Here is a 27,099-nt window from a genome sequence, read left to right on the forward strand (position 1 = left end):
GTAACATCATTACTTTATAGGAATGACAAAGCTACATTGTCTTAAATGCCAAAGGCTGGTAAGCTCTTAAGAAGGCTTTCAAAATAGGTGTGAGAAAATTTGACAAGTTTTGCTTTTAGTAAAGAAGTATGCAAGAGATTTGACAGGTGAGACTCCCATCTATAGACACAAGACATAGTGCAATAAATGGCCTGCAAATTTCAAATCCAAACACTAAGGCAGTTCTAGACGAGAATTTCAGACAGACAGTTTGAAACTGGATTGACCTCCACATCAGTTATGAGCAGACCTTACTCTTTCCCTCATTCACACATACCTTCTCCAAAGCTTTGGCTATTCGAGTACCAACTTGTTCTAGTGACTGTGGCGAGTATCGGTCCTTGCCAAGGTTCTGTAGCACCTAGTGAAGAGGCAAAACAAGAGCTCAGAGGATGGAAATTGGTAAGAAATGCCATTTTCTTTTCAACTTTTTCCTTAGCTTTTTAACAAATACTCCAAGTCATTCCAACATAAACTTCACTGTGTTTCTTGAGTATTATCTTCACACAACGCTGTATCTCCATGCCACACTGAAAGGTTGCACAAGCTCAGTCAAACTTCTCTTTCACCAATTCCTCCATCAAGGGCTATACCTACAAAGATACTAACACTGTCTTAGGATTTCCTTCAGCCAGAATCACAGAAGGCTGGGAAAACATCCTGGAAGCTTTCAAATTTACATTTACGATTTCCAGTGTAGGTGTCCACTCACTGCAGGTCTCTTCTGCAGAGAGGGCCCTGAGCTAAATGCACTTTAGCCTGCTGTGGCAGGAGCATTTTGGTGTGACAGCCTTTATTCGTGGCGCACCTCCTTCAGCTGACTCTCTCCAGTGTAATGCAGGCCGGCCCGCCCAGAGACGCCTTGCAGGTGGTCCAACGTGTGCATACTGGCCGGGAGGTTGGGGTTGCAAAGGGGCTCCACAGCTGGTTCTTGCAGCTGGGTGGCAAAATCGATGTGTTCTGTAATGCTAGAAAGGTAATAAAAGCAACTGAATCAGTCGTGAAAAGGAAAGGGAAGAGTTGTTTCAAAATTGCCTAGTGAGGAATTTGCCCAGACCCTGTTAGGATCTTATGTGAGTAGCCTGAGCAGCAGGACAAACTGGATCTTCAATCTAGTGTTGCACTCTTCTTTGCAAACCACTGAAGAAATGCCATACAATGGTTTCAAAATTCTTTAAAATCCTGGCAGAGTTCCTACTTACTTTATAATGGAGTACTAAAATCTTCTGTTTACATACACCCAGAGCCATACAACTGCCTTGCTTTTTGTGAGTGATTTAGTTAAGGTTCACCTACATAATACTTACTCAATATTTTTAGCAGAAACAGCGAGCCATGTGCTGGCTACAGTTGTAAGCTCTACTCTACGGAGCTTCAGACATTCATCAGGACTAGGCCAGCCAAGGCTACGGTAATCATGCCTTTTTCCTGGAGTCCAAAAAAAAAAAAGAATACATGAAATATTATTTAAGAAAATCTCTCCTTTACTGCTTGCTCTGCATGACGTCCATCACTCTTTCTCTACTCTTATCACTTAAACCCCAGAAGTTCTAGGAATTAATTACAAATTCTTTATTCAACATATAAGGTCATGCTTTTCTTCATGGAGAAGGTGCTGACAGAAAAGAATCCTGTATTTCTCAAATACTCATCCAGAAGGCATATTTAATTATAGAGACTTTGTGTTCTATGTGCTATAAAACAGCGTGAAATAAAAGCTTCAGAGAACCTGCTTTCTCCAGAAGCAGCAGTTTACCTATTGGTCCCGGAGAAGGTATCTTTGGTCCACTGATCTCCAGGGCAGCTTGGTGAAAGTTTTCATTTTCTTCATTAGTCCCTTCTCCACTTTTCCCAAGTGGCTCCTGCAGATCCATGCTTTCAGCTTTTGGTTTCTTTAGACGTTTGACCTGGAAAGTGATCTAGACAAGAACCATACCAGCAAGGCTATCAGTAAGAAACATCACAAATATAATCAGTTTCAACACACACCTTGTTTATTCCGAAGAACCAGATTCAGAGCTGCTACAAATCAGATGAAATCTCTGCCTCCCGCTTCCTTCTTGCCCCCCTCTCAAGCCATCCTCTAAGCCTGCTCAGTTTCTCTGCATCACACCACGCAAACACAAATTACACAAATACATACAAAATATGTTTTCTTGTTAGCAAATTGTCTGTTGTCATCATGTTATTTTTCAGCTAACAAAAACTTTGGGTTAAACACTTTTTTCCTCCTCTGCAAGGCCAGTTAAAGAGGAGTAACAGTTACTTTAACTTTTAAAAAAATTCAAGTGACTGTCAGATGTGGAGGTCCCAACCAAGAAGGCTGTGCTTACACAACRTGTAAAGATTTGGAAAACAAACTGAAGCTCCGCTTGTTCCCTAGCTATAAAATCAAGCCCTTTACTGTCAGCCAGAAGTTTGGAGATACCCAGCATGATTCAGCACCTAACTCCTTAATCCATGTTGGTGATGCAGTTTCAGCGACGTGAAAACCTTTCCATCAGCGGATAGACTGAAACTACCCAGGCCATTACTGAGTCCTCTTAGGGAGACACCCCTACCTATTCCCACAGCAAACCCATCAACTGTCCTAGTCTTTCTCTCCTTAACAATAAGGTGGTAGGAGATTGAGGTAAACCCAGGCAAACTTACCCATTCAGCTTCATCATCATCATCACCGCAGTCTCCAAAACAGGAGCTAGCCAGTCCATCTGGAGACCCCTTCTTCAGGACCCGGATTCCCTGCAAGTCCATCCGACGGCCTTTTACTTCCAGTGCCCCCTCAAAAGCTTCCTGAGGCCAAGAGTTTTCAAATTCATCCACCAAAGCCAACATCTCTTCAGACATCTGGTCGCCTTCTAAACTCTCTGCTCCTTCTGAGCCATTGCTTTCTGCAACAACTGTCTCTAAAAGGGAGTACCAAAAAAACTCACCAAAAGTTCGTGTCTTATTGCATTCACAAAACATATAGGTTTTTTTCCTCCTCTGAGCCCTAAGTTTTCCATTTCCACAAATCAAACATCACCAACTACTCACTGCACGCTGCAAATAAGAGAGGGATATTGGAGTCTTTCCAAGAATGCAGACCTCCCCACTGCAAAGAAGCATCAAATGCTTGTGCAGAAATGAATACCTCTAGACCCTTATGAAGAGTTTTTTTTCCACAAAAGTATTCTGCCTGTTTGAGAAAGTAAATAGGTGCTGTTCCTTCTTCACACGTGAGCATTACACATGGAATAAAGCTCCCTGTTCCTCAGTCACAGAGGCTGCTTTCTCACCGTGCTGTCTGGCACGGCTCCTATAGAGATTATCGAGGTACACGCAAAACACGTTTGTAAAGTTCTGYGGGAACAACTACAACCTTTAGCCTGGAAAGTGCCCTAGACTTCGCTCTCATTTCTTGATTTTATGCATTTTGATGTTAGGCTTGGAATCAAAGAGTGGACTGGATACAGCCAGTTTTAAGGGTTACTTGTTGCTTTAGAGGCAGATGGAAAGAACGTAGTTTCTTGGAAAGAAAAAACGCTAACCTTTCAACCTGTAAAATAAATTCAAGATCCCTTTTGGCACTTACCTGCCTACTATTAATATTTAATTATTTTAAGAAAAAAAGAGGAAAATTCCTCACTTTTTCTATATGAAGGGCTCAAAACCTAAGGAACATTAAAAGTTAACAATTACAGCTCTAAAACCTGTATCAACTTGCATATCATTCCATTAAAGCCCATTTATATTACACCTCTAGCACCAAAAAAGTGACAAAACTTTTCAAGGCTTTTATTATTTAACCTGGGAGAGTAAAAATGGAAAATAAAATACTCTGTTGAGTCAAATAACACTAAGTGCCTGGACAAAGGACAACCTCCTTTTCTGTCCATACAGATTAAAATAAATGAAAGGTAACTAATTTGCTCAAACATTTGGGCTACTGAGCCAGCCATATTAGGGCTCCTTTCATTTTTCAGATAGAAAAGTAAAATCTAGTGGCATCAAAAGAATTATTCCTTTCTTTCTGTTTTGTTAGTATTTCCTCTCCCCACAGCAAAACTWTGAAGTACTCAGCAAGGAGGAAGACTACTCTTCTGAAAAGCCTTGAAACCAACTGATCTGGCAACACGTACACTGCAGGGCGGACTTACTTTGCAGCTTTGAGAAGGAAGGATCCCTCACTGAACTCTGAGTCAGGGCCTCTGGATCTTCTTTTGTAGCTCCCTCAAGGTGTCCTGCAGCCCCTGCTGTGGCTGAGTCACGGGGATCACTGAAGTACTTCTCCTTGTCGTGACTGTCATCTGGATTCTTCTCATGACAATGGCCTGAAGGAGAGAGATTGGCTGAGGCGTGCCACGTAAGACACTTTCTTCTGAACACAAGACAGTCTCCTTGTTTTTCTAAATACAGATTAATAAAGCAATTCTGTAAGTCATCAAACACATTGCTCGATGATAAAAAAAAAAAACCAAAAAACAAAAAACCAATACACCCAGTGCTCCTTGACCAGGCAGATCACTAAAACAGCTACAGGAAAAGCTCTGAACTACTAAGGAGAGAAAAATCAAACATCTTTTGAGGGAAGGTTGTACAGTACCTACAACATCGCCCCATTTTGGTCACCACCCCAGTGAGCACTCCCAAAGCTTATAATGACACTACACCACATGTGGGTCTGGCTTACCAGATGAACCACACRTAAGCACTGTGAGCATAATGGCATCTATGACGAAGAGATTAATGATCAAGCCATCCTGATAAAAGATTGCCAGGCTCTGAACCTACATGCCAGCAATAAACAGGTTACAAGGAGGTAATTCCCTCTTTAAATAGAGAAAAAAAGCCACTGAGAATAACCTATGCTCAAAATTACGAGTTTATTCACTTGAAAATTTAACTTCTCAATATTTTGGTCCCAGTGGTCAAGTTACAGGCTCAAATTTTACTGAACACAAAAACCTACGAATAATGTTGGAAGATTTTAAATGTAGACAAAGCAATAAGCAGATACAAAAATACACGAAACTTGCAACACAACAACATTACCCTTTGAGATCCTTCAGGGACACCCTTGGTCAAGCTTTCAGATAACAACCAGCCACCTAAATCAGCTGCAAATCCATAACAGTAAGATCTCAGACTTTACTAACAATGAGTTGCCAGCCTTCCATGGCAAGACTTGGAAGATGTTTAAAAAGATGCTCTCTGCCATCCACCCTCTCTGGCACTCTAAGTCTAGTGGAAAAGAAACAYGGCACGTGTGAGGCTGCGAGGTGCTGCTAAGTTCATTGCACAGCTGCAGAACTACGACACAGACCAAGAACCCTCCTCTAGTCACAGAGGAATTCTGCTGTAAAAGAGAAAAATAAATACTCAGAGTACTAAGCTGCTACTCTAAGTCTTTTCCCTCTTAATCACTCATAAGCGAAAACAGCCTACAAACACAAATGAATTAAGATGCATGCAGCAAATCAAAGAAAGCCAAAATTAAATGCATGATGCTGAAGTTCCCATTCTACCCTCATGAATGCTAATGGCTTCGTTCAATGAATAYGGAAAACACTTTTTCCAATAAAACATGAGGAATATGAATACAGTGGATCAAAAAAAAAAATCTTAAAATCTTGCTTTCTGTTAAGCCAGCAGAAAGGAAACGTGGCTGTAGCTCTAGTGCAAGTATAATCTGTTCCATCAGCTCTCACTGAAGCAAAACTGTAGCTTTTTGTTACATATTCTGCACTTTTGCATAATAAGCATTAACTGATTTTTCAGCAGTGCTGAATATCTCMATGTCTCCCATATACATATCTCAACACTCGAAATGACATCTTGAGTRGAGAAACAGACCTGGGCAGCATCAAAATGAAACAAAAAATCGTGTAGTTATAAATCCTCTATAATGATTATTCTCTCCCTTCTTCTTTTCTGTGTCCATGGGTGTTCTTGCATGCAAGTCAAACAACCTTCCCCAAAAGGTGGTAAATAAATAACAAAATAGAAATAAACTTCATAAACTGCTCTAACCTTTGCTATAAATTGTATTTAGCTTTCTCTGCTTCTTCCACCAGTCATTCACTCTTTAATTTCCTCCCCATCTCACCCACTGCTGCCAGTTTCATGAACACTCCTTTCTACAATATATGGAGATCTTCATTTTCAAATCCATAAGAAACGATGCACAGAGAACTCAAAAGCTGAAATTRGTCCCCTTGCCTGACATCAAAACCAAGACAATTTTGATGCAAGTCTGGCGCAGCTCCAGAACGCAATGGCCTTCAGAGGGAAYGGTGGCCAAACCTTCATTAGTATAAAGAAAAACAAAAAAAGTGGCTGCAATATAAATGATTTTTAAAATTAAGTTCAGGATTAAATATCAAAATGAGAAAAAATATCTAGAAATAACGAGTAGAAAAAAGATGAAGACATTTAAAATATTACTTAAGACTAACCTTGTTAATATTAATTTACAAACATTGACAGCTAAAAACAGACTAGATGAGAACACTGGCTTTCTTGGGAGCCAAGTGCTGCTAAATATAGAAACTTGAGTGCCCTCATTTTTTCAAATTATTGCTTCTAGTTGCCTGATGATGCACAAGAAAAAAAAAAATTGCTGGAAAAAAAGCCCAAAATATTTTAAGATCTTTGATGAGAGGATCATGAAGCTGGCAGTACTGAAACATGGCAAGTTGGAATTTATAGCTTGTATCTGCTAGCTGCCTGAGGAACAACTAGCAAGAACACAGCGTAGGAGTGTAAGACTAGGATGGAAAGAGCCAAGCTCCCAGCCCCAGGAACATTCCCCGCAGAACATGGTCTGTCTCTCTGCCATACTCACACACATTAAGTTGTGTGCAGAACAAAAGATAATCCCCATACAAATGCTCAGTTCTATCATATTTATTAGTTTTTCACGCACATGCTGGTTGTCCAATCTGCATATCTGCCTTATCTAGAAACAAGTGTCACAGTGATGAGTGCGCAGAGAACTGGAAGTCAGCACAGTACCTAAACTATCAAGAGTGTGGAGCACTCAAATTGAGCAGCTAAATATTAACCTGCTTTTTTTTTTTCTCTCTTTTTTAAAATCCACTCTCAGAAATCTGTATTCTTCACAGTAATGTTTAGTAAAGACAGTTCTTACTCTTACAGTAATAATGACATACACCAGAGCTTTACGGAAGTATTTCTATTGTCCATATGCAGGTGGGTAGTCTCATCCATAGAAATTTCAGGAGCAGTGTATCAGCAGTCTCCTGCTCATCTTCACTAGCCACTTTATACAGAGGCAGCGAGACACAACTAAAGGAGGCAATGAGTTTTGATCCCAGAAGTTTATGAACTGCTACTTATATTCATATGTAAAGTATTCCTTCCTCACGAGCCCTATACCTCTCCTTAGGCTGAACAGTAAGTATTTTGTAGTCCTGCCTGTTGGATCCTATGATACCTACACACAAGGGTAAAAGGGACTAAGTAAAAAAGTAATTCATCCAGGGATAAGGGCATTATGTAGCGAGGCCCTAAAATAATTAATTGATCCCATGATGAACTGCTGACAACCTTTTAGTTCTCTCAATATACAGGATGGCACTGTGATGCCATGTAATGTCTCTATGTGTGCACACATGAACTATCACCTGTTTGCACCTACAGTACTCCACAGAGACCTGATTTCATACAAACATTTTTTTCAAAAAAATAATTTTGACAGCTTGTGTTTATGCTTACCTGTCTATAGAACTTCTCTCTGCTAAGTGACACTGCTCAGTGAGATTCAAATAACATCTGATCCACAAGAGATTATAGATTTGTTTGGGATAGATGTCTGTGCAGTTTCCTTGCTAACTGAAGATCAAAGCAGATGAGAGACTGATACTCAAACAGCAAAACAAAGCCCTGACTACTCAGGCAGTATGCCCCATATTAGGCTATGACAAGTTTTACACATGTAGCATTTTGTCTGACATATGCGAGTCCAAGAAGGAGCAGAGTTACCACTGCTAGAAAAGTGTAGTCAAAAATCAGTCATGGTTTTGAGGGAGTGATGAACAACAAGCAGACTTGGACTATCCTTCTCTAGAGCCCAAGAAAGGAACTGCTGCAGAAAGCAGAGGCTGACAATAACGCAAGGCGCCCTGGTTTAGATTCAAAAAGGAAACATTTTCCTGCTACTGCTCTAATACCAACAAAGCTATAAAACAGTACCTACAGAAAGACCAGAGATTTTTACAAGAATTCTTGGTTTCCTYCAAACTGCTAGGTTCAAGAAGCATCCATTTCTTTGTCCAGGGAAACTTCAAACTGTCCTACTTTCAGTCACTAGTACCAGAAAGTATGACAGATTTAAAGCTTTGAGGACACTCAAAACAGAGCACAAACGAATCTCACATGAACTAGACCACCAAGCTTAAAAGGGAAAACAAATCGATAAAGGAGGCAGACCGGGGTGGTTAAGTGCCTGGCACTCGGTGGCTCAGCAGGCAGTGCTCATTTCAGGCCAAGTTCGTGGCTCTGCATGCTGCGTTGAGGCAAACTCAACATGACTCATCGTGCAGAAKGAGGCTACACGAGCATGAGGCTACACATCACCACTTCACAAGTTCTCAAATTCAGGCCGAGTGAGTACAGCTTTCAACACGCTGGCAAGTTGTTAATGAGACTACACTATGCATCAGCAGTTCTCTCATTCATGGGGGCCACATGTTCCTCTCTCCTTCTCAAATATGCTTTCAGCAAGTCACCAATTCCATCTGCGCAACTCACTATGAAGTTGTTCATGCAATTACATCTTTCTAGGGATGAAGTTGGGAAACTATTAATTCCTGGAAAAAAAGGCTATTSAACTTATGCAGCTTTTTGGCCTTTTTGAAAAGCTCCAGTTCTTAGCAGTGCACACAGTTCGAGTTCATCAAGGAATTTTAGCAGCTTCATGTATGCAATAATCACTGGCAAAAGCAGCCTCCTATAAAGAGATAAAAGATAAATCAGCAGCAAGGATGTCTTTCTTTTCTACCTTACTATCACAGAAAACACACAAAAAAAAAAACACTGCAGAGAAATGCTAATATATCTGGTAACAGAAGGTATCAGCTTTTGCAAGACTGAGTCTAAAAAAATCCCTTTTCTCTTCCACTCTAACCCTGATGATSCTCCTCTTATTACACAAGCACATGTATCCTCAAGTAACTGAATGTTCCAGCTAATGTATCATGAAGAACCATTTGCACTAGTTTCTGGCAGATAAATAATGGGAAATTGTCCCTTATCATGCTGTAAATAAGCAGAATGTAAGTATATAAAGTAGCAAGACAGACTTCACATGATATAAAGAAATCACCCAATGTTAGCATCAGAACAGGCTGCAAACAAAATTTACTCAAGTCATGAGCATGCTCAAATACAAAARAGACCTCTGAGTAATAGTTATTCTTAAAACAGCATGTTTTGTCTGCTAGTTACAGCAAACTGAGAGGCAGAACAGTTGCCACTGTGGAAGCTTGAAAGGGATGTGTATGAGCAGTGGGCTGTAAAACCTCTACATCACTGAAGTGCATTACTGAATGTAAGTTATCTCTACACCTAGACATCTCTACATAGTTTTCAGTGCAAAAAATACATGGAGAGTGAAAAAAGGAAGATATCTTTCMAAGTGGAATGGCTTTTACTTACCCACTGGGGCCAGTTAAGGTTCTGCCAGGTTCTGCACTTTCAGCTGCCTATAGCAAGACGAGAGACACTAGACAGGAAGATTTTTCATGGCAAGATCTGCTTAATGTAGCAGGCACCATATCAAGAGGGTCATTCCGTGGCAAGGATGTAGTCAGCTACCCCCTGGATCACAGCTGGAACTACTCTAGGCACATCATGGTTAGTGCAGCACAGCAAGGTGGCAGGAGCTGCTGCTTCTCCCCCAGCGATTGTGGTGGTGACACTGCAGCACCAAGGTGAAAGAGCCATCGGGTCGGCCCGTTCCCAGAGAGCACGCACTGGCATGGGGCATCTCTACAACCTCCAGAGGTTTCAGACACCTCCAGCACCCTGGGAGGTCTAAATTCAGTAAGGGAAAAGCAGCCCCCATGCTCTACGTCTCCTGCCTGCGCTGAGCAAGGTCGACTCCTGCTCCAAGGAGTGCGATTCAACCTCCTCACTCCCCTCTGGCTCGGCGGAGGGCAACACACCTTAAAGAAGGTGACCCACATTGTGCTTGTGCAGCGTGAACAGATCTTGCACCAGGACTGACACTGCACGAGCCCTGCTGTCAGCGGTGCCTGAGGGAGAGAGAATCCTGCTTGATTTTCAGATCCCAGGTGAAACTTGCAGAGTAGACAGCAGAGGGAGCAAAAATAACCATGTAAATAYTTCACTTGGAATCACAGAATAGTGATTTCATAACTGCTAGTATTTAAAACAGAACACGCTTTAGCCGTGCTCCTGTCTGGTTATTAGGTGACAAAATGCAAAGCTTTCCCATGACGTGTTTCTGCAAGCTTCGAGGAGCAGTTCACCTGCTTGATCCTTCCTCCTTGTTTAAACCCTCTGCTCTGGTTCACTATTCCTTTCATACAGCTTAGCCTTCCTGTAGAGCAAAGGGAAAGAGAAACTTGCAAGACGAAATGATTGCAAATCCAACAAAATGAAGGAACTCAAGATAAATGTAAACTGTAAACATTCCTTGTGGAAGCAAGACTTAGGAGTGCCCTAGAACTCTGTCTTTAGTTGAGAAGACAGTCAAATGAAGAAAAAGCTTTATCTGAAACATGCAGTGCATTTCAGTTTAGAATCTCATCTGACTCATACAGATTCCAGCCTTTTGCCCCAACTAAAACAAAACTCCGCTAAATTCAACGGCCTCCACTCAAGAGTAAGGAACACCAGTTTGCTCTGGTGTATGTAATGCTTTCAGTTAACTACATGAAACTAGAAGATATTGAAACTATCAAGTGTCAGATGTTTAACAGTGACGTTGATTTAAGCAATTTCTTTAATCTGTCCTTAAGTTACTATCAAGAGTTTCAAGTACAGATTCTTCTTTCTCTCCAAGTCAATTTTCTTAAAAGTCTTAACTTAGCAACTCTATAAACATTTAAGTGATAGGGAATAACAAAAGAAAATGCATTCACTTGAGTGTTCACCTTTTCCCCATGYTTTATTTTGAGAGAGCATCATCCTAAAACTAGATTTCATATGGAATACGGTATATGTACCACAAGAGGGCACTAAAAGCCTTTTTCAAGTCAATCATTAAACTATCAGTGGGCATCACAGTGATACATCTATATCACAGACCACTATACATCACAGAATAAAGCCACAATGTAAGGGAATGCACATGGCTTTTGCCAACATGCATACCTGCTATGTAAGTGTATATTCATATTGTGAATACCATCAATCAATTAACTCAAGTTTGACGTTTTGGATTTTGATCTCRTCTGCAAGAATTGGAAGGACCTGAGCTCACAAAGAATTGGAATTACTAGTCAGAGGTAGATACTTACAGTTGCAGAATAATATTTCAAGTATAAGCGAGTTCTGCATGTCTAAGCAGCACTTTTATTTGCACAGAGATAAGAAAAGGTCCTGTGCAACAGCGTGTTCCAGCAGCACGTTCATCAGCAGTCAGCTACCCACAAGCACTAGACARGTGTGTACTGTACTGGATTTTTTACTTTGTTTTAATTGGCGAAGAATGCTTCACAATATCTGAATGTCCAGGCCAACCAAAGGGCCCCAGGAACAACCCTTTAGGCACTAGTTGAATATTCCTCTCCCAAGTGAACTACATAAAYGTCACTGACAATTATTTATTTAATAAAAATGTATAATATCAATCCTGCCAAGGTAGCATTTCAATATCCATATATATTTTTAAATATTTTAACTGGGAGAGGATGAGAGAAAAGTCAAYTTCCTTATAGATTTTTAGAGTTAAGAGAAGTGATCATAGATCCCATATAAACAAAACCAAGTTGATACAATGTCTATTCCATAAAAAGTGAGCTCCAAAAAAGTCTCAAAATCACTGAAAAGGATAAGAATTAAAACTACAGCTCATCTTTAGTAACTTCTTCAGCTTTAAGAAAACAAATGTGCCCATTTGTGAAATCTGAAGGGAAGCAGATGGGCTGCTGAGCGGCCGAGCAGCAGCTGCCATGCGCTTCCATAAAATACCGAATCCGTCACCCCTCATCCAGCAATAAAAGATATGGGTGAGGCTGTTAAGGTATTACAGACATGCTCAAAGGGAGCTGCACTCAGCGGCAGCCCTCCAACCAGTTAAGACGTTTTCCTCTAGCACTTCTTAACAGAGCATAACTTCCTTCTTATGAGAACTGCCTCAATCTTGGTCTTTATGGGGAGCAGGCACTATAAAGCAAGGAGGATCCTTGGAAAAAGGCATAGCAATCATGAATTTCAGGTGCAACATGAAGGCAGAGGGACAGTGTTTCCCTTGAGGTCCACCTTTCAGCTGTTGCTTACCACTGCATGCAGAAGAGGTGACGTTGTACAGAAAAGGGTAAAACTGCAGGCAACGGATCAACTTCAGGCTGCTCTCGCACTCCAGACACTTGGTCTTCAGATCCAGCGCGTGCCTGAAGGCTTGCAGGGCTCCACTCACGTTGTTCTGAGCCAGGTACGCGTTCCCTAGGCTCAAAAAAGTCAGGGGCTACAAGGAGAAAAGCCACACTTGTCAGCAGGTATTTAGAGTTTGAAATTGAGAGGGGAAAGGTCCTGCCCACCCACACTGCCAMAACTGGCTGGCAGGAATACAGAAGCTTTCCCTGTTTTGCCCACCTGCTCCTCGAATGGACGACTAACACCTTGCTGCCCTGATGCTGAGGGAAAGCTGTTTTAACATAAGGCTCAGGTTTAGGATTGCAACTTTCTAAGAGGAACATCACCACTTTTATATAAATATGCACCCAGATGAAAATTAAGTACTTATTTATAACCTGTCATGAACACAAAGCTCACTGTGCAGAGTAGTCAAGAACTAAAATGAAACGTTTAGGGATATTTTTAGTATGAGTAAAAGCAGAGAATATAAAGGTACTACTAGCTTTCTGGCAAGAGAGATGCCTTGGATTGGTCTACACTGTTCAAGATTTATTCTACCAGAATGAAGCTACTCAAAATGCCAATTTYATACCAACTTTGAGGTATACATTTGGGCTTATTTTCAATTCTTGAAAGTGTAAATTTTTGTTCATTGCTCTTGGCTGGTCTCCCCAAAATACTATTTTTTTTTAAGAAGAAGTATTAAATATATTTTCTTTGGGTAAAAATTATCAGTTTAATACTGGTTCACAGCAAAGAATTACGTTTTGTTTTCAAGGCTATCCTGCACTCATACATGAGTGTGTCAGCAGTGTAATCAGCATGTTTTATTTCCTTATGATCTACGTTTTTAAAAAAAAGCTTTTGCTATTACAGCACATACCTCCTTATCTGTAGCTGGAATCTTGTCTGATTTATATTCTGATTTATATTTCCTTTCCACTACATTACAGGAAATTCCATTTAGGCACAAATGCTCCTGCCAGGCTTTTTGATACAACTGGTATTAAAGGACTGGGCCGCGTGARCATAATGGGAGCAGGCATTATTGTAACCAGATAAAAGTTGCCACTGCTTCTAAAGAAAGATCCTACTCATGCAGTCTAGTCCGAAGGACCCCAAGGAAGCTTCCAATTCTGTGCTTGCAAAGTTTTCTTCTTAAGGTGCATCATATAGAAGCAGTTCTTTCTATAGTTCCTTTTTGTACTTCCAAGCCAAACTGGCCAGGCTGCTTTCCAACAATAGCAAAAATTGYTCCTGGATGTTAAAGGACAAAAACTTAATCCTGTTTGCTTGTTTTRTTGCTAGATTCATTAGTGCTCTGGCAGTTTTTTAGCCCTCTGTTTATTTAACCACAGAGGTATGAGCACAGGCAAAAACTCACTACAGTAATACCCTTCTGAAGTATTTCCTAAGATGAAAATTACTTGCCAAAATGAGGATATTGAGATATAGACAGCTTTATCCCTGGCAACCACAGGTCCCATCTTATTTTATTCCAYCTTTCCTTTCCTAACCGTTTTGTCCAGTCTCATAACTTATGTAGCGCACTCTGCATGAGATAAGCAACATTCTGCAAAATGTTTATCCTTTTGTCATTCATAAAAAAAAAGGTTTTGAATCTATGACTGGCAGTAAATTTTATCAACACATCGAGAAGACGGATGGTCTTCTGGMTATGTAGTTGAAATCTAGCGACAAACAGAACAGTACAGAAGCAATCGAAGTATCATAAAAAAAAAAGTCAGATGGAAGCCAAGGCCCTTAGTGACAGATGTGCTAATAAAAAAAATATTAAAGCCAAATGGAAGACTGACAGCACTATGGATCTCCATTTCAGATGCCAATACTACCATAATATCAGATTTGCAGTCCTTGGAGCCACTTGTTGATACATTGGCTTTGGGAGGCCAAAAGTCTGTCTTCTATTTCAGAAGTTTATTTTCTCAGCAATCAGCAGTGACCAGCTCCAGCACTGAGCAGCTCTAGAATTCAAGTGGAAATTACCATCCCTTCCAAACCTCCARCTGGAAGCTGAAGTGCGGGCACAAGCAACTAACATGCAATTAAGAACTAACAAAATAAAGGAAAAGATATTTACTGCTAAACAAATACAAAAAGCTCTTTCTTACCTCAGAGGTATTGATGGCCAAAGCCTTTAGCAGGAGCCTGCTGGCATCCAAGTGAAGACCGTAATGAATCAGGAGGTTAGCAAGATTGACTAGAGGGATATCCTGGTATTCGTGTGGAGCCAAATTAAATGCTTTTTTCAAACAGGCAAGAGCAAAGGTGCTGTTTCCAACTGCACGCCAGTACAATCCAGCTTCATTAAGCAAAAGCCACAGTGGATCTTCTGGCTATAGAGTGGTTGGGGAAAGGATGAAAACACACAAAGAGGTGCTTCAGGAAGACTTGAATGCTCATCTCTTCAGTTACAAAAAGAACAAAAAAAAGGYAGGCTCTGCATACTATCTTACTAAATAGACATAAATTACCTCTTGACTCCAACAGATTGCTTCCTCTACTCTGTCTGAGTACAACTCAGACTAATGCAACTTACTATCTGATCTGTAATTTAGTAGGAATTGTTGGTCACACACTTTCCTCATCACGGTCTTTTATCATGACCCCACAAAATCCCTGAAAACATTCGAGTGATAATGGCTGCTGTCTTTGGGAAGTGACATCTGCTAGTCACTCACTTCAGGCTCAAGGTAAACCAATACAGAACTGAGTAAAAATGTTTCCAGGTTTGAAGGTTAGACAGTTTTTAATAGTAGTTAGATATGCTTCTAGGTTCTATGGCAAACATCAAGATTCCCCATCAATTTAAGGTCTCAGAATTGCTTTTTTTTTATATATATATATAAAAAAAAATATAAATATATAAAATATACATTCTAGAAAAGAAACAGTAAATTTCAAAACTATCCATCCTTCAGATGGAACAATCTGGAATAATTTAGAAACACTAATGATCCAGATGTCAATATTCTCAGCATCTCATGTTAGCCAGTTATATCAGCAACTTCAAGTACAAAAGCAACAACGGAAATTAATGTCTCTTCCAGTCTCCATGTCTGAAGCCCAATTACATGCATGAGCAGGAAACATGCAGCTTGGTTGGAGGAGGCTAAGGCAACAAGGAAGCCAGCAGCAGCCCTGCATTAACCCCACTGGAGCTTTGTTACAGCAATGCTGTTGAAAGCAACTAACAGGTGAAAAGACTTTCTTCAATATTTTAAAAATTATTTTATGGAGATTAGTCTTATGTATACTTCAAGGTGCACTAGAAGATCTCAGGAAACTATAATAAGAACATATACTACTAAGATGTTTGAAGTATCCTAAATATTCTTACAATCAGAAATTACATAGCACCTCAGTTTTGCAGTGCACATATATACCATTACTCACATGTTACCCATACTGAACTCCTCAGTGAATTGCTCTCCATACACAGGTCTCCAAATGTATTCTTAAACTAAATCCTTTGCAAACTATTATCGCTTATCATTTTTTGACACGGAAACAAGACAAACTGGCACTGCCGCTCTGGAGAGTTGATTGCCCATGGATTAGGAACGACCTAACAGTATTCTTACACTAGCAKCTAAACGGCCAACAGGCTGAGACTTCTGCCATGAAGGCAACAGAATACTATAATTAAAATACCTGGGCACTGCAGCATTATATATCCATAGGACTGTTCTGAACATCATAATAAAACATATTAACTTCTACTATTAATTTTTCTTTTTCTGGGTAAGACAGATATATGTARTAAATGGTACTGTTTTTAGACTAAAAACAAAACATACATACACTGCTTTGACACAAGTTGTACAAAAGAGTTGCCCTGAGAAATACCAGCTTGACGCTCAAAGAGAGTCAACCTGTACCTCAGTGCTTCCAGCCTGTGCCTCAGYGCATCCTGTCATTTGTCGTGCAGTGACACTGCGAGGGCCCAGGCRGAATGGAGGTGGCATTCTGCTGGGCGTTGCAGAGATCTGCCCTCTTTGCCCCAGAGTACTAATTATCCTGACAGAACAGACTGACAGAAGGTTGGTTTGCTTTTCTCTTTCTCTCCCCTCCCTTTTTTTTTTGGTGGCAGGGAGGGAATAGGAAGAACAAAAGGAGAAAGGAAGCCATGCAGGGACAGGTGAAAGAGGGAAGGCAATTAAGAAACACAGAACACTGATGTAGTCCAAGCTATTTTGCTCAGTTCAACAAAAAGCTGCCATAATTAGCTAATATAATGCTGCTCATAATGTCCTGCAATTAAAACAAGAACAAATAACTATAGGGATGTTTGGCTTACCCTGAGCAAACTGAAAATGATGCTTCTCTACGTTCGTACTTTTCTAGTCAATCTAAATTATCAAGTTAGTTTCACCTTAGTTATAGCTACCAAGACAGCTTGTCTTAAACATCACTGAGTGACTTGAGAAGTGCAGAAACCAGTATCAAAGACAAATTGCTTATTTACTTCATGCTACAATTTCTGACATACCTTCCTGATAGCATGATGGAGAAACGCTCCTATCTTCTCTTGTGTAATAGTTTGATTGTTGATACGAGAATGCAAGATCTGGACAATAAAGATTTACAAAAGAATTTTTATAGCATATACCTATATGAGTCACCCAAGTCTCATTTCCCAAAGTCTTCCCCTTGGTAGAACACCTAAAAAGCTCGTTTTCAAGAGATGAACTGAAGAGATAACTATTAAAGCAGCCAATACACAGAAAGCAGCATGAAGGACTAGTACCAGCCTAAAGTTACAAGCCTTACAGAACACCAGTTACTGGAACACCCAAAATACAATGAGTCAAATGCCTGTTATATGGTTTTGAAGAAAGCATTTTTTTCATAGTAGTTTAAATTTCTTATTTGGTGTGCTTTGCATCAATATTTAAGACAGATCAGTCAATGGTTTTATGCTGGGTGACAAGTTCTCCCCTTCTCCAACAATGCCAAAAAAACACGTGCTTCTCTTCTTCGGGAGTTGATTGGCTTGTGGCACCAAGTCATCTTTTAAACATCAGTGTTTTTCAAGTCATGAGTTAGATTTCTAAGGCAGTAGAGAAATTCAAAACAGAAGAGAATYAGGGAGAAACAGTGCCTCTTACTTGTCTTGCTCGATCATCTGGCATCTTAAATTTCAAATCTAGGTTAGTGTCAAGTTCTTTGACCAGTAGATAGAGAGAYTCATTGTTACGGGCATCAGTGATGGAGGAACAATCTGGTGGTTGGGCTTCATCCACAACAGCTTCTTGTGGGACATTCAGGATTGAGTGGACCCTAGCAATAAGGAGAACCAAGACAAACCAATATCACATGCTGCATGTTACCAACATATAAAAATAAGAATCTGCTACATATCAATTGGTAAGTCTCACACCGGGGACTCTCATGAGACATAAGCTCATAAGATATAAGCTTTATAAGTCAAGACAGTACAAAGATCACCCTTGCTTCAAAAGGCATAAATAAAAATGAAGAGTACAAACACTGTGTAAGTACACAAGATGTGTAAACATAGGTAAATTTAACAGACAAAAGATATTGCATGTTCTTACATGATGCTAGAATGAATCCYGACAGTTACAGTGGTAGCAAAGACTAGACCGAAAGAAAAGCATTGCTTCTGTTAAACTGCCAGAGAAAAACGTATCTGTGCCTTCATGACTAACAGCATCCATCCTCTCCAGGAAGAAAATGCTCATCTCGCATAATTAAGACACCAGTTTACAGCAACTATTTCAGTCGCATCAAACTTACAAACAAATAGCAATTTCTAAAATCAACACTTGCCTGAATCCTCTGTTTTCTGGGGGCAGAAAGTAAGTTGGCAGTTCTTCTGGATCAGGAATTTTTGGGAAAGATTTCATGCACTCTGACCTCTTAGGCCAAAGAATATGCTGTTTCTCCTACAGAGAAAAGGAATTATTTTTGATTAGTTTATCATCATTTTTAATCTTTTAGTTATGAAGTTAAGTAAGAAAATTTGGAATAATATGGAAGAAAGAACAGAGATCTTTCCTTAAAATAATTATTTGCCCTCTCTTTTGTAATAACAKCAGTTCAGTTTTCCACCTTTACTCAGCTATACTTTATTTGCAGGTGTTTCCAAAAGCAGCTGAAGAACATTCCCATCTGCACTGTAGGAGAGCTCAAAATAGCAGAAAACCGGTAGGGAGAAACCAGTAACTTGTATTTTGAAGAAACTGAAAACAACAGATTCTTCACTGGTGGCACACACACACACTAGGCTACCAAACGCCGGGAGGTTTTACCCAAGTAAGGACAAGATGCACACTGCCTCAACTCTGCTCTGAAAGATCCAAGTTTATCCCATTCACTCACTTGATCGGAGTCTACACTCCAGAATGAAACAACAGAACGAGCGACAGGGGAAGACTGCAAGGACTGGCTGTGGTCACTTTGGTTTGCAGGAAGATCCAAATTCACAGATGTCATGCTAGAAGTGGAAGAGTCTTCACCAAACTGGAAAGAAAAGACAAGCAAAGTAAGAACATTTCATATGGAAAAGAGATTTTTGTCTCCCATCATTTACGTAGTTAAGCTGATGAGCTGAAACACAGAAAAGCGGGAAAAAAAGGAAATTTAAGCCTCTTGATCCATTCTTAACAGGAWAAAGTAATATTTAGTTGTAAACAAGTCAACAATGAAAATGCATTTGTTATTCAACAAGAAAATGCTAAAATGAATTATATAAACATTTCTAATAGGCCCAGACAAACAAAATAGGTTTCTAGATGACGTATCTCTAGTCAAGTCATATCTACTAGCACTCTTGCCTTGCCAAATTATTTTGATAATTTGAATTTATGGTTACCAGAATTAGAGTACTAACTTCCAAGAAACCACCCAAGAAAATTAAACAAAAAAAAAAATTAAAAATAATTATTCCTGCTTTCTTCAACTAACTAATGAAAACCTTCAGAACACTTCTATACAACAAAATAAATCAAACCATAATCTTTATCTATAGTACTAACACAGAGTGCTGTTCAGTTGGCTTTGGATTTTCACTATTAGCATGCAGATCATTTTCTAAGATCTCTCAGTATCACTGTATCAGACTTCTTTGATGCATTTGCTGATTTAGTATCTTAAATTAGCAAACACTCATGAAACTAGACTAACAACTTATTTTAAGGCTGTTAAAGCACTCAATTTGTCCACTATCTAATTGCATATTGCAGATTTGTGTTCCTTCTGGTAGTAAAAAAAGATATTTTATTCTTGCATTTCCTGGAAAGAGACACTTGGTTGTTCCACAGAGTGGAAAAAAAAACCACAATATTGAAGTAGTTGGTATCATTGGTATCACATAGGAACCTAAGACCTGTAAAGCTTTTCAATTCAGATAAAGCTTAAAACAAAACAAACAAMAAGAAAACTACCACCAACCCACAAACACCAAAGCCTTACACAGTAAGGCTCAACATTTCCATAATCCACAACGGATCTCAGCTTGTAGTGCAAGCAAAAAAAGCCAAATTAGCACCAAGTACCTTAAACTCTGATGAAATGACCACACCACTTCTCACTTTAATTATATCACAAACATACCTCCTMTTTCAGGCTTCAAAGACATGAGCTGTTTGACTAAATGAGAGAGAGGAGGAGACTTAAAGCACTGACACCAATTCACGGACAAACCTGAACATATTCCACATTTTCAAAAATGTCCCCCCGGTGATACCGAACTGGCTGGTCCCACTGGCAGTGCAAGCTGTGCTGCTGGTTGCCCAGTCTACAGATCTGATGGTTCCCTGCAGAGCGCAAAAAAAAAAAAATCTTTCTATGATATAAGTGAGGTTCTGGAGCAAGAGTAGCACACATTAAAATAAGAAAGTTTTCTTTTTATATATATTTATATATTTTAAATAGGTGTATAGGGTAAAATCCATTTTTGAAGGAATCAAAAATATTTGTTCAAGAATATATCACAAACACATATTTTAATAAGCAAAATGAAATTGTCACTCAGTCATAATATATTAATTCTTTGCATTAATCCAAATCCATGCAATCCTTCATTCCTCTAATGAACTCAAGGAAATTGTACCTATTTGAGCTTCTTTTGCCATTTGTGTCTCATGTATGATGTTCCTTAAGATTTGCTCCTCCTGGATGAGCTTATACTTGTCTAGCACATCTTGCTGTCTAAGGTAATGGTCATGCTGCTTCTGATACTCCTTCAGTTCATTTAATGTTCGCTGAAGTGACCTTGAAAATCAGATGATAGGAAAGTTGACTTTGAGCTTTTTGTGCAATAAAATCATTCATAACAATACTGTAATCATCCAAAATGTAGGAAAGGATGTAATTTAAGAAAGTTACACAACATGCTTTTTAAGAAAATGTAAGCAGTTACTGAAACCAAACCATCAAAAGGAGACTGCCAGGACCTTCCATTACCTGTGCTGAGCCTCCAGTTTTTGCTCCAGCTTTTGCTGACAAAGTACAGCGTGTTTCCTTTTGATAGCTTGCTCAAACCCTGGTTTGGCCTGTAAAGCATGATCGTAGCACAGGACCGAGTGGTTGTATTCCCCAAGCATCTGAAGAACAATAAAAGAAAAGGAAAGAGAGAATGAGCCATAAATATCTGTCATTTTCTTGTTTAAATCATTAACTGAAATTTTAATTYGCTATGATGAGCAGTCTGTCTTTCCTGAAATTCAGACCACCCTATCTGATATAGGGAACTTTCAGGAGAATTTACCTGGGACTTATTTTAAATGGCTAATAAAAGTTCTGCTTGCTGAAACTAAAATTAAAAAACAATAAATAAAATTAAAAAACAAACAAAAAACAATAAATAAAATTAAAAAACAAACAAAAAACAATAAATAAAATTTAAAAACAAACAAAAAACAATAAATAAAATTAAAAAACAAACAAAAAAACCCTCTTAGACATTAAGCATAAAAAGCATGTGGGACACCAGAAACATCATAAGAAAGAAGCATCATAAGTTTAGCCAGAATGGCTAAAAATTATTTGGTTTTATAAAAATCATGGAAAATAAAGACAGTATTTACTGCATATATATTTCCCAAAGTGTAGTAGCTAGTGAAGAAGTCACTGTATTCCAGAGCAGCATGGACCACAATAGCAGCATCTGCAGAGAAGTGTGCCCGGTGCAGAATATTTGCCAAGTTCACCAATGCAATATCTTTATTCTGCCTAAAAGAAAAAACAAAGAAGAAAAAAAAGAAAAAAAAAAGAAAGAGAGACATTAAAAGAAGGCAGGGATGTGCAAGCACCATGCATAAGAATATATTCCAGATTCATACACTAAATATGCAATTTGAAATTAAAGGAAAAAAAGTCAGGTGCCTAAATGATACCGACTTCATAGGCTAGAGCAAACTGTATCCAGCCAGGAAATACTGAGAGTCCCAGGCACGCAGTTTGTCACCCTTCACCCCCTCAAAACTGAGCGCCACACAACAGGAAACTAATACGGTTAAGGAATGATTCTCCCAGCACCCTGCTCTCCTGAAAAATGAACAGACAYGTTCCTTATTTTAAATATACATACCTATCTTCCGCATTACTGTACAGGCATTCTCCACTTTTGTTTGCTGAACACTATTTCAAGCTACACAGCAGCAACAAAAAATATCTAGAGGCCCTAGAGAATCTGCTACATAGTCATCATGAGAGTCTTACTTTCCTTATAATAGTGATTGGCTACTTAGAAGAAAAAAAACCTCACAAACAAAACCCCACCAAACAACCAAAAAAAAACTTTGTTTTTTTTTTTTGTCCTATCATGGATGATAAGCGAAAGAATAAATGTTTTAAGAACACGAAATTCATCATTTTGGATTGGAAGCGAAACTTAGATCCCTCATCTTATACAAGACCTCGACTATATGGCCATTTATTTGAAATAATTTATTCTGAAAACTAAATCATAAGCGCTAAGAGGGAGCGTTTAGATTCCTGCAGTAGTCAGGCAAACCATACTTACGTACAGTTGTGAAAAGAGCTGCATACAGCTAATCTCCATTTATGCCCGAGAACATAAAAATTGAATTCAATTTATAGCTTTCTAAAGACATCCATAATGACGCACTTATTCCACTGTAGCACAGAAGAGTTTTTTGGTGCTGACTACTGGACCAAATGCAATAGGAATACTATTATTAATTACACACAGCACTAAATGCACATAACATTCACGAAAGAAGCTGGAGAGTATTTCAACGCTTATAAATGGATCTACTTTCTCATACTGCTGTCAGCCTACTTCTTAATTACATTTTTCTTGAAACACAAGTGTCTTTTCAAAACCGATTTTCACACAACTTTGGGCCTATCTTTTTCCCTTTACGAGCAACACCTAAAATGCAGCACCATCTACATTTCTGGTCTCAGGGATTCACTGCATGTTTTTTTCTGAAAGAACTGCAGCAGTATTTAAAGTTAGGGTAACAACTTAAAGAGCTAAACTCCCATTACAGCAGCAGTCAATGACTCCTAAAGGCTGCAATGACCTGYCACTGCCATTCTTAAGGCTGTTTCAAAACGTATGTACTTCATCTGCCTGGTATTCACAGATAAAGATACCAAACATCTGCCAGCRTATTCTGCAATGTGACATAGTAATTGGACTCCTTAACATAGGCCTTAAATAAGAAATGGGATTAGGCAATTATTCTCTCCTTGTTTTCAAGCTCCTCGATTACCTCCCAGAAATGTTCTATTGCAAATAATGAATGTTAAACTATTTCCAACCAATTCTTTAAAGTGCTGCTGTCCAGCACAGCACATAGAAAGGAAGAGCAAATAACAAGAATTATTTCTTAACATTGAGCCTTAATTCTCACCTTGAAGAGAAATGAAGGGCACGCATGGCACATTCTACTACTTGATACGGTTCGTTCTTTATTCGCCAGTAAAAAGAAGCCATATTATAGAGCACCCAGGAAGAAGAGTTCTGCAGCAAACAGAAACACACAAACTGCAGTAACAACCAAGGCGTGAACTAAGAGGCCAGCCAGGGCTTTAACTACTGTTGGTGGAAAACTGTGCACTGAACTTGCGCCAAGTTATCGTCATCTTCTGGAGAGCTGCCATTTGGCAGCAACTCCGAATGTTCAGGAAGACCAAATCAGCACACAAATGCATCGGGATGAAACCAAACTTAATCTCCGCCTTTCACACAAAGCTGCAAATTCAAAATGGGATKCAATGAGAAGTGACAGAAGTTTAAGTATCTGTGGCACAGCTTGGAAGCGAGAATTTACTTATTTTGCATAAAGGCACTTCCTGTACCTTTGGTACTACCTTTTCTTCTTTGCTTGTTAAGTACTTGCACTTTTAAAGCCTTTTATTACCTTGAAAGTGCCATCTATTTCRCCAATATACAAGTCAACGAAGATGAAAGCAGATATCCATTTATTAGATTTGCTGGTGGCTTGTCATACCTCTGCTTGCATAAAACATTATTTGAAGTTCTCCCTTTTCTACCCAACATCAAAACATACATGCAGAACTAGCATTGGAGCTGAGAGCCTGCGCCAGGCAGAGTTCACCTTGACAGATTTTTCCAGCATTCTTCCTGAGTGGACAGTAAGTTTACAGCTTCATACCTTCATCAGTCCTTCATAAATACGATGACCTATTTCCTCTATACTTCTTCCCAGCCTCTGAGATAAGTACGTGAAGATTGGATCTTCTTTAGGTAACAAGGGCGCGGAAAGATTAACTCTTTCTTGAACACCCTAAAATGAAAAGCAAACATAGGGATCTATGGATGCTTTTGCTAAAATTAGAGAAGCAATGCACAAAAGAAAATGACTTGGGAGAAAATTTGCAGTACAATTACTTTATATTTCTACCTTCCTTTCCTATCAAGATCCTAAAGACTTGACAGGATAATGTCATCTTTGACAGATGAATTATATATATTACCACAGTTAGGCTAATACTAGAAGCAGTCATTAATATCAATACTTCCAAAAGCATCTCTGACTGCAAGTGCTAAAGGTCAAGTACTGATATATGGTGGTACTGAATGTTTGGCAGCTACTGATTTCACTAACAAGGACTGAAGCATTTAACTCATGGTACTCAGTCTAGACTCTATGAAAGCACCCCTGCATCTTTTATTTCCTTTTTTTCCCTCCCCAATAAAAACAAGGAACTAATTTCAAAGCTACCTCCAAACTTACTAACATGGCCTGTTAGTAAGTTCTAGTCCCTGTTTTGCTCACTAAAAATCCTTACTTTTAGATTAAAAAAGATTTTAAAGGCTTGTAATAAAATAAAYAACAAGAGATGAGCACTAAAGCAAAGCCTACATTCGAAAACTTGTTCCAAGCATTCTGGGGAAAGATAATTTCTTCAAACTTCCATTGTAGCAGAGTAGATGAAGATTGTATCAGTAAAGAATATTTATTTTATCTTGCAGGTTAAAACTTGGCATTTAGATATCAAAGAGATAGACAAATACATTATGAGCTGCTGACCAGCCCATGAAGAGCTCTCAGATTATGAATTCTAATGTAAGCTTAATGAGCCTATTCAGCACTTGAACTGAAGCAAGGTACAAAATACAAGCACTTCCCATCAACGCTGCCATGTTTACTGATGACGTGTGTTTTAAAAACACGATTTTCCAAAACRTCCTCTAGCGTAAAGCAACCAGCAGAAAGGACAAACAAGCTCTGCCTATCCGATGGAACTGTCCTCCCACAAGCAGGTATTTTAATCAGGGCTCAAGTGTGTTTTTGAGCAAATCCAAAGCAATCTTGAAAGATTACAATACCTTTCAACCTCGACTGAGAACAGCCAACAAGAGTTCTCTGTTCCTCTTCCTGGTGGGGAAAGGAGAAACATGTGGCCTTTGCTTGCTTACCCGTAAATGCTGGAAAGCATGAATGCTGTAYGGAAGATCTAGAACTTTTGTACAGTCTGGCTGCTGCAGGTCTGGAGGCACAGGAGACTTCGTGTCTATATAGTCTTCAGGGCTGAAAACATAACATAGCAGAATCATTAAAATGCTGCTAAAGTTCATAAAAGACATTATTGTAGTAGACAGGCAAAGAGTATTCTGGCTTGGCTGACAGTTTCAAACAACATAATGAAAAAATTTCTTGCGTTTGAGCACATTAGACCATTTCTGATGTCCTCCCAAATCTGAGCTGTAGCCAGATGTTATTAGTCAAAGATAAAGTAAATAAAGTGCAATCTGCCTTAGAAAAGACATTGATGTCTGGACGGTCTCCAAAATATATCACTACTAACCCCGTGTATTAGTACTGTTTATTCAACTGTCTGCAAGGCAAATGACAATGCATGCAGATTAAAAGACTCTTCATTACGGAAAACAAAGAAAGTGAAAACAAACGAACGAATATAACAAAAAAASCCCATAACATCAGGGAGAAACCCAAATGAAGGTAGCTGAAGACTACCTGTCATTAAAAACAACCTTTTCTGACCCCAAGTATTCATTCAATTATGTGAAGAACAACAACAAAACTCTCCTAAAGATCAATTACCAGGAAAACTGAACRCTGAACCGATTTGCCCACATGTCCTTTACCTGCCAAGCCCAAGGGGTAAATGGAACCCCTCGCACACAATGCACTTCAGCTTATTTCACACATCTGCTCCTACCACCCCGAGCTACCTGGGCAGCAGTGACTGGGAGCCTGAGGTGCTTCACGGCAGCGCTAACAAACCTGGGCTTGGGGGAGGCAGCCAGCAGTATTTCCATGCTGCACCCTCACATATTTAGTGGCAAATGCCTCATTTCAATCTCATTCAACACTAACACACAATAGAAAAGCTGTTATCTAAAGAATTCAGTAAAAAAAACTTAAAATATCAAGTCTCATTACCGGATATCTTTGCTCTCTAGGGTGATGTATGTACCGTCATACAAATCCAGGTCCCCCAAGGGCACCTTTGCTTTAATGCAGTCCGGGTCTTCTTTATTATGCCTTTGCTCCAGCCCTGTGTCTCTGTCCTCATTTTCCTCTATATGAATCTTTTGAGCAACTAACTGTTTCTGTAGCAATAAAAAGAAAACAGAAKAATGTTTAGTGACAAAAATAAGCTGTGCAATTGCTAGAAACTGAACAATTCAGCTTTTTCCAATATATAACAGAGTTCATTTGAAGAAAATCTGAAAAGGTCTCTTAAAACTACAGAAGTATTTCCCTGTTTTGTTTTTTATTATTATTATTATTATTTGGACAGAAGTACTTTCAGTACTGATAATATGACCTGAACAGGTCCTTTTTTCTCCTCCAGCTTCTAAGAGGGCAAATACCACTCCAAATTCACTGTAGGCAGTTGAAAGGAGAAGAACCATTCAGCATGCTAAGTATAGCTGAGGTTGCAAGCTAATGCAAGTATCAAGACTGAAAATAATTCCTGTGAATCAGCTTATGACACGCACTACGGGCTCTACCTCATCTCATAAAGCACGTGGATATTGATCACTACTAGCAG

The 27,099-nt window shown here is 39.2% G+C and overlaps 1 protein-coding gene across 1 annotated transcript in view; it reads right to left on the bottom strand.

The window, feature by feature from the left end:
• TTC17 (tetratricopeptide repeat domain 17) overlaps positions 1-27,099 on the bottom strand; it is a 44,417-nt gene that overhangs the window by 6,693 nt on the left and 10,625 nt on the right. Inside the window, 20 exon segments of the mRNA XM_026034691.1 lie at positions 317-400; positions 848-1,007; positions 1,347-1,467; positions 1,796-1,958; positions 2,692-2,945; positions 4,179-4,352; positions 12,511-12,697; positions 14,721-14,945; positions 17,102-17,179; positions 17,721-17,892; positions 18,406-18,521; positions 18,958-19,098; positions 20,281-20,393; positions 20,690-20,850; positions 21,043-21,182; positions 21,666-21,810; positions 23,463-23,572; positions 24,228-24,359; positions 25,496-25,607; positions 26,484-26,653. Coding sequence (XP_025890476.1) covers positions 317-400; positions 848-1,007; positions 1,347-1,467; positions 1,796-1,958; positions 2,692-2,945; positions 4,179-4,352; positions 12,511-12,697; positions 14,721-14,945; positions 17,102-17,179; positions 17,721-17,892; positions 18,406-18,521; positions 18,958-19,098; positions 20,281-20,393; positions 20,690-20,850; positions 21,043-21,182; positions 21,666-21,810; positions 23,463-23,572; positions 24,228-24,359; positions 25,496-25,607; positions 26,484-26,653 — 2,958 coding nt within the window.

Source organism: Nothoprocta perdicaria, unplaced genomic scaffold (genome assembly GCF_003342845.1).
Source record: "Nothoprocta perdicaria isolate Ctin4 unplaced genomic scaffold, notPer1 scaffold_15, whole genome shotgun sequence".
In the NCBI taxonomy this organism is placed as follows: domain Eukaryota; kingdom Metazoa; phylum Chordata; class Aves; order Tinamiformes; family Tinamidae; genus Nothoprocta; species Nothoprocta perdicaria.